At 36.5% G+C, this 11,794-nt stretch overlaps 1 protein-coding gene across 2 annotated transcripts in view; it reads left to right on the top strand.

The window, feature by feature from the left end:
• The window catches only part of LOC144432582 (katanin p60 ATPase-containing subunit A1-like), a 13,716-nt gene extending 2,145 nt beyond the window's left edge, over positions 1 to 11,571 (top strand). The window contains exons 3-11 of one of the 2 annotated variants that reach the window (XM_078120827.1): positions 493 to 689; positions 983 to 1,172; positions 1,899 to 2,017; positions 2,702 to 2,807; positions 3,467 to 3,625; positions 5,022 to 5,148; positions 6,231 to 6,365; positions 7,324 to 7,450; positions 7,711 to 11,571. In XM_078120827.1, the coding sequence (XP_077976953.1) occupies positions 493 to 689; positions 983 to 1,172; positions 1,899 to 2,017; positions 2,702 to 2,807; positions 3,467 to 3,625; positions 5,022 to 5,148; positions 6,231 to 6,365; positions 7,324 to 7,450; positions 7,711 to 7,909 (1,359 nt within the window). In that variant the 3' untranslated portion in view covers positions 7,910 to 11,571. Of the gene's footprint in view, positions 1 to 492; positions 690 to 982; positions 1,173 to 1,898; positions 2,018 to 2,701; positions 2,808 to 3,260; positions 3,420 to 3,466; positions 3,626 to 5,021; positions 5,149 to 6,230; positions 6,366 to 7,323; positions 7,451 to 7,710 lie in introns of both variants that reach the window. The other variant, XM_078120826.1, reaches the window with a different exon arrangement.
• Positions 11,572 to 11,794: the final 223 nt, after the last annotated feature.

Genomic DNA, 11,794 nt, shown 5'->3' with positions numbered 1-11,794 from the left:
TGGCACAAGCTGAGTTTATAAAGTTATTTGGCCTGAAGGAAAATACTTACAATGTAGGATACATAAAACCCTAATTTACAATCTAAAGGAGTAGAATACTTATATGTGCCTTCGATGGCACTGAAATCATATCGTGCCATTGCCACAGTTTTAGTATTCGTATAATATATTATGCCATTGTATTGTTTATGTATAATTACTCTGAAATGCCAGGTTTTGAGTTCTGTCAATATAGCATGTGATAGTGTATGTTTCAATTAGTAGAATACAATAGGTACGTGTCTGTATACAGCAAAAAAATTCACCTCACATATGTGTGATTGTGTGTATACATGTATGTCTGCATACCAGAAAATATGTGGGAGAAATTCCCAGCACAAAAAAAAAATGTAAAAAAAAAAAAAAATTAAAAAAAAAATAAAGATAAAAAAATTCACCTCCAAAATATTAGAAACTTTTTAACAGAGAATTCTTGAAACTCTTTTATCTCAGGCAAGACAGCAAATTGCCCAAGAGTATGAATTAGTCAAAGACGTGACAAATACTCTGAATGCCTTCAAAGTTACGTCAGAAAATGTCGAACGTGTTCCTAGTGCCATATCTAGGCAACCAGCACCTGCAAAATATGAACCACCCCCTGCAAGGGATCCCGATGTATGGCCACCTCCTACACCAGTTGAACATCACAGGTAAGTAGTAGTTTATCGTATGTTTGCTGTGTAGTAACTCAGTAAAATGAAATTATAGACTTGAAATGTACGATATAGAGATGGCCATCCTTAAAGGGCAGCGGTCTGCAACTTTTAAGAATTTTTCGTCAGTACTGTTTCCAAATAAAAGGAATGTTTTACTTCTTCAGTATCTCTTGCTCGATGACTTGTAGTCACTGGCAAAACTTCCACTGTATTAACTCGTTGGTCTGCTGTTCCATTAACAAAACAAAACTTATATGTATATATTCTTCATCGTGTTGCCTTTGTAGACCATCACCCCAATACAGAGGTGGTGGACGTAAAGACCCACCTCACCGTCAAGAACACAAACCACAGGCACGGCAACAAGGGAGGAGAGAGCAAGGAAGAGGGGGCCCATCCTATGGTAATGTGGATAAAAGAGGGGAGAGAGATAGAGGGGGAAGAGGAGACAGAGCTAAGGGAGGCAAAGGGGATAAGGTAAGGTAGAATTATTAAAATGTTACTGTTCTTGTGAACTGTAATAAAAATTTCAAATCAATTTTAAAAAAGAATTATTAAAATGGGGACCAATCTCCTAACATACAATAACAGAAATGTGATGAACATTCAATTTCAAGCAGAAATTTAATATAAAGGGGAACACCATGCCATGAAATAGAGACATTTTCATAAAACATGGGTTCTGGAGAGGTATTTCATGATCTTATAATTACTTGCGATTTCAGAGAAACATCAAGTTGATCTTGTGCCTTTTATAGGGGTGTCTTTGCTGTGGGCTATTGCATCATGGGAGGCAGCAGAAATAATATATTCAAGTTGCACGCTTAATATTCATTAATCCCCTGAGTGCCTATATTGTTCAGTGGAAAACATCTCTCATAAATATTCAAACAAACACAAAGTTATAAATTGGATATAAACAATGGCAAAACTTGGAACAATACGACAACTGTGAAAAGTAGCTATATGTTTCCTAAAAGAAGCAGTTTTACATTTTTATTTCAACGACGGAAGAACAGTAACAGTATTTAACATCTATGTTTAAATTGTTCCATATTTTTACACCGTTTCGGCGTTATAAATGTACAGAAAACTCTAAATCATCTCTATGTAGTTCACGTACATATAGTTGTAGGTGTTGGTTTGTTTGTATTCTAAATCATCTACCTTATTGTACATTGTAATGTCTTTTGATTTTTGCAGGACAAACGCGGTTCACCAACTGAAGGTGATGAGAAGAAATTTGATCCAGCTGGTTTTGATAAAGATTTAGTGGAGAACTTGGAGAGAGATATTGTCCAAAGAAATCCCAACGTACACTGGTATGTTTTAAATTGAATCATTCAAAAGAAGAATGATGTGTTGATGAAGTTGAAAACATCCTAGCACCCTGATTATACACATATGGGGCCAGTATATGCAAACTGACAAGCAATAGACATACTTGCCTACAAAATACTGTGAAATATATACATATTCAGATACACACAACCACAGACATTCACATACACAAATACTCACACTGATGAAACAACACATGCAGACATTCATATGTATATACATCCACTCCCAAACACTGTAAAACACTGATGAACATTAGCACACGTGCTTGTGCAATCAACCAATGTACCCCAAAGCAACTTTCTTCACTGACGTTAGAATGATGTAATGATCTGAAGTCTAATGCTGTTCAGTATATCACTATCTATAAAGTACACTTCAATTCAACATACATACTTAGTTGGTTAGAACATGACATGTACCCTGATGACATGTACTCTGATGACATGTACCCTGATGACATGTTCTCTGATGACATGTACTCTGATCACATGTACCCTGTTCACGGATTACCCCATTTTGTTTTGGGCTAGGTCATCCTTTACAGTGGAGCTTGCAGGGTAACCACCTAATCAGTGTCAGAGCTTTTTGAGTACATATGATCTCTTGTGCTACATCACAACATTACTCCCTCTTTAAACTAAATTGTACGTTCTTCTTATAAGGGATGACATTGCTGGACTTGGGGAAGCTAAACGGTTGTTAGAAGAGGCTGTTGTTCTACCCCTCATCATGCCAGATTTCTTTAAAGGCATTCGTAGACCTTGGAAGGTAAGTTGGTGTTTACTCATTTTGTGAAGACTTGATTAATACTTGTGTGTAAATTTGGAATCAGAAGTCTCAAAATGAAATTATATATGTAAGGTTCTCTTCTAAGCTGACCAGTATGGTTGGCTTGCAACAGGTTACACTGATCTTGGTCAATTCTATTTTTTTAGAAAATCTTATAAATGGATTTTATATGAAAGTGATGAGATTAACTTTTGAGACAGCTACACAGTGTACAATGTAGTTGCCTATTTCAAATGTATACTTACAAGTTTGCTTCTACATCAGAACAAGAGGCCTCACCTGGTAAATTGCTGCATATTCACACCATCATCACTACCACCCCACAGCCACCAAGAAAAAGTGTTCAAAAAATGCCCGAAAAGAACAAAGAAAAAGCTCTGATTTCGACTTCTTACCTGAGCATATTTCAATGCAGACTTTTGCCTTTCTTAGGGAGTACTAATGGTAGGCCCTCCAGGTACGGGAAAAACTTTACTTGCAAAGGCAGTTGCAACCGAGTGTGGTACAACTTTCTTCAACGTCACGTCCTCCACACTCACGTCCAAATGGCGTGGAGAATCAGAAAAATTGATGCGACTTCTCTTTGAAATGGTATGTAATCAAAACACTTTGTCGATTTCTTTTCTCCATTTCACTAGGGAGTTTTAATGGTTGGACCCCCTGGGACAGGAAAAACAATGCTTGCGAAAGCCGTAGCCACAGAATGTGGTACAACATTTTTCAATGTCAGCTCTGCTTCTCTGACATCCAAGTACCATGGTGAATCAGAGAAACTTGTTAGACTATTGTTTGAAATGGTGAGTGAGAATACAAGACTTGAGGTCATCTGATATTCATGTCCAATCAAATGTCTTTATGGTATGCACATTTTGATATGCAAATTATATGCAAGTGTTGAGTACAAGATATGAATATTCATAAACCTCAAATCATGCATTTTAAGTGAGTGATGGTACACATATTGATGCTTCTCCTCACTGTGTGATGTTTTATAAGCATGGTGTTTTCAGTTTTGATTATTGAAATGGATGAGGAAAGAAAATGAAGCTTGCACATAGTACAGCGTGTAGCTGGTGTATTTTTGCATGTTTGCACCAATCTTTAAATGTGTTTCTGTTTTCACAAGTGTGTGGAGTCAGATTTTATGTACTTGGTACTATCTCATTAATCACTTTGTAGCTCAGGTGGTATCTGCCCAGTACGTATTATTTTTATAATATGTAAATTAATTTGTCATTTTATGCCAGGTTTTCTGCACCTGGTATTACTCAGCTTACTGTAAACCTAGATATTGTCACCACAAGAAAATATTATAATTTTACAGTCTTCAACGAGTTCTCAAAAACTAATGTTTTACACATTTCGAAGTTTGATGCACTGTGTTTATGTACAAGAAGGTATTTAGTCACTACTTATTTTCAACCATGTTTGTATTTTCCAGAAAAATAAGCAAAAAGAAATCTTTAGTGAAAAGTTTCCGGGTTTACAGTTAGGCCAAAAAAAAAAAAGAATTGTTTCTGGTCAGCACATGCATCACTTAAATACTCTCGCATTGGTCTTTTTTTTATGTGTGTTTGTCCAGCCCATACAGTCTGCAGATCTAGGGGAGAAACACAAAAATACCCCTCCCTACTTGAATGAAGACAACTGCAGAGCCAATCATGAACAAGCAAATGACACCTGTCCCACATACACACTTGTTCTAAAGTACTAAATAAAAAAGAACAGTAACTGCCATAAATAGTAGACTGAGTGACAGATTTGTTCAGAATAAAAAAAAAATGCTTTGTCACGCCACTTTAGACAAAATGTCCTGACCAGAAACAATTTTTTTAGTTGGCCTTACAGTCCATTTGTAACTTACTTAACGCATAGTGATTGTCATTACAGACAAAATATTACTTGCCTAATATTCAGGCATGTACTTAATTTTAAAAGTAGCTTATATAATTTGAAAAGTAGGCAAATATATATATATGACCAAGACCCATAAATCTATCCAACAATGGAAATACACAGCTGGTTGAAAGAAAGAATTTGTAAACAAATCTCTGAAAAATTAGCAGGCAAAACATTGCTGAGTAGCTGGAGTTTTTTTTTTTTAGCTACTGATTTTTTTGCCGGCTACTATCTTGTATTGACATCCATGATATTACTTTCATAACATGTTTATTTGTTTGTTTGTAATTCCAGGCCAGATTTTATGCACCCAGTACTATATTTATTGATGAGATTGATTCTATCTGCAGTAGAAGGGGTACATCAAATGAACATGAAGCTAGTCGACGTGTCAAATCAGAACTTCTTATTCAAATGGATGGTACGTATAAATAATTGCGTTCCAAGGGGGATGTCTTAGAATGTTGCCTAAGTTCAGAAAACAAAATAAAACACAAATTTACAGGACTTTACATAGGGCTCATTAATCAAATACATTTTTGTACTTTGTTTGCCGTCCTTGAATTTCTCCAGAACCTACTAGTACCTGGCAGACAGAGAAAAAACAAAACACAGAAAAAAACACAATGCTAGCATGTCATGTAAAATTCACTTTGCTGTTGATTCAGTTTCTGTTTACAACTAAATCAACTACACCGGTGAAATATAAGTGTCAAAATCCAAAGTTCGATTGTCTTAAGCAACTATTTTTTTTTTAGAAATATGTGTAGTCATTCTGAGGATTTTGTACGATCTTTCCATTTACAGTAGTATGAAATATGGCCCGACTAAATCTACTGACAAACGTACCTGCACACGGATGGCAAACAAAGAATGTAATTGATGGCGCCTAAGTTAAGAAAACAAAACAAAACACAAATTTACAGGAATGTTTTACATAAGTTCAGAGAAACAAAACATAACACACAAATTTATAGTAATGTGGGTTATATATATATATAGGGTAGTCCATGAAGTACAGTCAATGAGATCTATCTAAAATAACTCTGAGAGCTCTGAAAAATTTAATCATTCCATGGGTATTATAGCATGCATGAGCCAAGCCGAACAAAACATATGGAATATTTTCTCTGGTCGTTCTACATCATGACAACACTCATCTACCTGTATGTCATGACAATGCATGTCTACATCACTGGTTCTGCTGTGTTCGAAATATGAGCCAAAGCTTTCAAAATTGCCATTACTTTCCCTGATTTTTTTGTGATATTACTGGCGCTGGTATAATTATGTTATTCTCCAATATTTTTCTTCATTCAGCCAGAAAATACTCGTGACCTAAAGGGTTGTCACCATGAGTCTAATGACGCAGTGACAAAGACCCCTTGGGTCACTCATATTTTCCTTGGCTGAACAAAGAAAAGTATTTGGAGAACAAAATCTAATATATATTTTATTAAAGGCCATTGAACTCATCATTTGTATGACATGTTTGATTGATAGGTGTAACAGGAGCCACTGGTCAAGAAGATAGTACTCAACAAGTTATGGTTCTAGCAGCAACAAACTTCCCATGGGATATTGATGAAGCTTTAAGAAGACGTCTAGAAAAAAGAATTTATATTCCTCTCCCGTCGGGTAAGTGTTGTGTTATTCTTTTGGGTTGGGTCATATATAGTGAATGAAGGGGAAGTAGAAAAAAGTTGAATTTCTGATAAATATATATAGAACTTAGAAGATACAGGTCTGTGCTAGGGGTAATAATTACAACGCTATAATCATGGCAGCCAGGCATTTTATGTAACACTGCCTGGCTATGATAGCACCAGTAGACGCCTATAACCCTGAGGGTTGTTATTTAGCAATTATTTCCCAAGGCTGTAACTGAGAGAAATACTTACTACATAACAGTACAAGGGGTAATATAACATCTACTAGTGCCTGAATAAAGCCAGGTGATTTGTTTATATAACACATCATATTCTTAGGCACAAAGTCTCTCCATAGTCAAAGCAAATCACCAATAGGACTCTCATTCTAGTGTGTAATAGTGCCCTAGGGACGAAAACAATAATAGTACCTACTCTATGCAAATTAAGGTCACTGTGGGTCACTAATAAATACCACATAACATAATCTAAACCAATCACTGAAGGCTGTATGATGTGTTATGATATGTATCATTATTATCTAGTTGTTAGGCTTATTCCTATTCATCCTTCCCGAATTCATATTGAGTCATTTTTCATAATTTCTGGTTAATTTTGCTTTATTAATATGATTTAATATGACAATAGCAATGTGTGTTGAAGCCAAAAAAAAAGGGGGGGGGGGTTTACAAAGTGATACCTTCCAAACAGATTTTCTGCTTCGTTGGACTACAATAAAACGATAAATTCTATTGGCTGTATTGTTAATTACTATGAAACAAGTGGTGTGTATATATAGTTTGCTTTCCAATCCATTGAACTCTGTCGAGGGTCTGACTCACAATGACATCAGCCCCCCAAAAAGTTCAAAATTTGATTTTTGTCTATCTAATTGTTGTAGAGATTCATATGTTTAGTGTTTATTTTCTCTGTATGTTTACAAACAGCTGATGGCAGAGAACAGCTTCTTAAAATCAACCTGAAGGAAGTCCAAATTGCAGATGATGTCATACTGAGCTCGATAGCCGAACACTTAGAAGGATATTCTGGTGCTGATATCACCAATGTCTGCAGGTACATGTACAGTTGGCTTTAGGTGGAATAAAAACAAAAGAATTCACTTGTATTGTTGCTTGGCTTGCTTGGGCAAGTATGAATAAAAACAAAAGATTTAATTCTTTTTCTGCATGGGGGCAGTCTTGCAGATGCGGAAATGACAGATGGTGTCATGCACTGAAAACTTTGTTCTTGCCAATCAACTTAATTATATGGAAATTGACAAATAATGGGATTATATCTGAAATATCTTTTTTTTTCCAATTTTGTAAAAACAGAGATGCCTCTATGATGGCAATGCGACGTCGTATACAAGGCCTTAGACCAGATCAAATCCGTAATATTCCTAAGGACGAACTCGACTTACCTACCAACATGGCTGATTTCCAGGAAGCAATGAAGAAAGTGTCCAAGTCAGTCAGTAACGAAGATTTGGAGAAATATCAGAAATGGATGGAAGAGTTTGGATCTGTATAAATTAGTCCCAAGTTTTCATTTAGCAGTCTGAGTTGCTGTATGTACTGTTGGTAAAAATTACAGACTCAACTAGGTCCCACTACAATGGAGAACTTTTGTAGTACATTCGGCTTGCCAAATAGAATTGTATGCTGCACATTGACAAGCCCTTGTGAAAATCTGTCCTTTTCTTCTCCTAGATGGACAGAGTACATGTATATGTTGGAATTGCATTAGCTGTAACTGGAGGTATTTATGGGCAGTTTTGTTTTATATGTATGTAGTGAATTACCTTGTATGCTGTTCATACTGAAGTATATTGAAGTACACATCACCTATAGGTAAATGTGTATGTGTAGCTGTACACATTTCATGATTGGGCTCAACTTTAATTTGACTACTCTTATTTGTCAGATTTAGCCAAACAAACCATTATAGTTACAAGCTGAAGTCATTGAATTGAACACAGTAATAGCTAAAGAGAGCTGAAGGATTTGGCTGAAATATGCTAGGTAAAAAATTTACACTCTTAGTTTGGAACTAATACAAAATATGATTCCAGAGCAAGGCAAACACATTTTTTGGTTGTTTCAGCTACAATTTTCCATTAATTTTCATTGGTCTAACAGATTACCACACTATAAATTTGGTAGTCAAGATACAGTGTCATCTATGTGCCTTGGACTACTGCTAATTTGGTAGTCTAAATACAATGTTTAGTAGTCTATGTGCTCTGCACGATGACATAGTAGAAACGTGACAAAAAATCATATTGCAGGGTTCGCACGGTCCTGGAAAACCCTGGAAAACCCTGGAATTTCAAACCCTCCCTGGAAAGCCCTGGAAAACCCTGGAAAAATGCGCCCTACCCCTGGAAAACCCTGGAAAATGATCATGTTCAATCGATCGATTAATATTGACGATCGTCATGTCTGTGCTCGAGCCACCCATTCATATGATTCTGAATCTCGTAAATGTGAAATCGCGAAAATATTTTCAATGTCTTTCGCCACGGTGGTGAATCAAAATTCACGCCGATTGAACCCAGACAGTCAAGCGATCGTTCCACGAGACACTTTGCCCCACAGACCGTGCCTATTAGTTGAATGGGTGCCGCAGTGTTTCTTTCGATCTTGCATATATCAAGTTGTACTCCATACATCTCCCAGTCGTCATTTCAGGGACATGATATTGTAACAGTCCCGGCCGGGGTAACATGTACAGTAGGTCTGTTAACAAGATTATCGCGATCGTAACACTGTAGCGAGTATCAACCTCGATTAGAAATTGTTACAAGTTCGGCGCACGAGCGTCGACTAGTACAAGCTAGGGCTAGGGCCTAGGGAAGTGCAGTTGAATTTCCGGGTTGTGGAAGTACGTGTGTGACTTTTATTTCGTCGATAAATGGGTATTTGTGTTACATGTTCTAAAAGAATAAACTACTGTTTTATGTTGTCGGTACAGTAACGTTCGTCAATGGTCAAGTTGAGTTGAAATCGCGATGTTCCGCAACTCATGGCATCCGTACATAAACATCGCGACGCAAGCGATGAATGTATTCAGTTATTCATAGCTCGAAATTTCATTACGTAAATGACATTTTTATTCAAAATTTTGAAGAAAAAAATATTTTAGGTGGCCTATAAATCTAGTAACATCAAACCATACAATAACGAGGACAAACTTTAGTTTTTGATTTATTTTTCTGGATATGTCTGAATTAGACTGACGAATGCTGCGACTCAATCTTACACGATCAATGCACCAGCTTGACGAAGCGGCTACTTAGGGGGTTAGGACAGAGGTTTCTCCGTTAATCTTAGCGTGTAAACGTGGTTTTGAAACCAATATCTTGCATAGTGTCGATTGTCTTTAAAATGTTTTGTGACATATGGGAACTGTTGTTGATTTTTCTCGTCCACATCAGACAATTAGATGTCATTCAAAACATATACTTTAGTGTCAACACCCCTGGAAAATGGCCAAAATCAATATGAATACCCCTGGAAAACTGACGAAAAAACCCTGGAAAGTCCTGGAATTTTGTTTTGCTTTAAGTGTACGAACCCTGTATTGGGTCCTCACCCATGATGTTTATGTTGTTGAATTGATGTGAACAGTTATCTACATGTGTGCCTCAAATGTGGTTCAATATATTTCAGCATGTACATACTACATAATGCAGGACACGCAATAGGAATATAAATGCTCCCGAAAATACCTCAGTAACACCTTTTGCAAGACTTAGAGCCCCAACAAATTCCTAAGCCACATTTTTGGCTAGAATCGTGAATAAACTGAGTCAGTTGTAGAGAGTGTGTGTGTTGTTTTTCACAAATTATTTCACCTCAAATTAGATGTTATTTTTCAGATCTTTATAATTGTAAATATTCTTTAAAACTGTCTACTTTTTTCCCCTCACACATTTACATATTTCTCTAAATAAAATTATGCAATTTCCAATGGAGAAATTCTCAAAATCAAGCAAAGTTCAGAAATTTAAAGAAATATAATTCAAGTGTAGTGTAAAGGGAAGTAAGATATGCAAATGCTGTCAAGTAAGAATGTACTGTATTACTACTCATTGTATGCTAGTGGTTACTGGGTGGGTGGATGGATGGGGGGGGGGGGGGGTTTCCAATGAACATGAACTGTATACAATTCATGATATCAGACACTGATTACTGGGGTCCAGTGAACACTACTTATGTACATTTCATGATATCAGACACACTCTGATTACTGAGTTCTAATGAATACTGCATTGTGTACATTTCACTGTGATTACTGGGGGTTCAGTGATTCTGAACACTGTATTGTGTAAATTTCATGATATCAGACACTGTGATTACTAAGTTCTAATGAACACAAATTGTGTACATTTCATGATATCAAACACTTTGATTACTAGCGGAGGGGGTTATTCTGATATACAATGTACAGGTAATTGCAAAGGAACACAAGTATATATACCTGTACAAATACCATGCTGGCTATGGTGACACATTCACCTTCATGTGGAGTAAATCTTGTCTCTTTCAGAGCAAACAGACTGCATCCATGTTGATTATTTTACCTTGTATTGGTTGCACTTCGATAGAATCATGCATTTGTGTAATTTCATCTCACCTTTTACAATATTTACCCGTGTGTACAACATTCCCACTGTCGATCCCAGCACCCCTCCCCCTCCTGATCACCCCTTCCCCCTCCTGAATATTCTTGCCAGACCCAATAATTCTTTTTATGACAGGCACCTTAAGCTACAAAGCCGTAGGTATCACATATATGTCTTGTATCTGACAATGCCCTTCATAGACATAAATCGTATGTTACATCTACCATCCTCACTAAGAACAAGGAAACTCGTCAATCACGTGTCTGTTATTTGCTAGTATTCTTCCTATTAAACTTAAACAGGGAGTGACACAAGGTCAAACATAGTAAATGTAATATATTGTAATGTAGCCAAGGTGTGTGTACTTGTCACTTCTATGTGTTCCTATCATTTACTTGTATATTTCACAGAATTGTAGGCATGGATGGTTTTTTTCATCACAACTGTCACCAAGTCCTTCATGTGGAAGCTAGGCATGCATTGAATAAGTTGTATGAAGATATAATTAACATAAATTGTCATTTATGAATGTCAATAAACTTGCTACTCTGTTGAGAGTACGGCTGTTTACCAACACTACATCTCTGTCTATTTGTACCTAGACTGAAAGATCAGCCATAGAGGGTGCTCTTCTCATCTCTTGCCACAAAGGTGGAGAGATGATAAGGATGCCTTGGCGATGTATTTGACTGTCTGTGATTTGTGTACCCTACTTGTGGTGTTTTCTGCTACATTTTCACTTGCATATAGCCACAGAGAATACAGCAAACATTCATACAAAAACCACA

The sequence above is a fragment of the Glandiceps talaboti genome, chromosome 3 (genome assembly GCF_964340395.1).
Source record: "Glandiceps talaboti chromosome 3, keGlaTala1.1, whole genome shotgun sequence".
Taxonomy (NCBI): Eukaryota; Metazoa; Hemichordata; class Enteropneusta; family Spengelidae; genus Glandiceps; species Glandiceps talaboti.
This window is presented reverse-complemented; position numbering and strand designations above follow the sequence as displayed.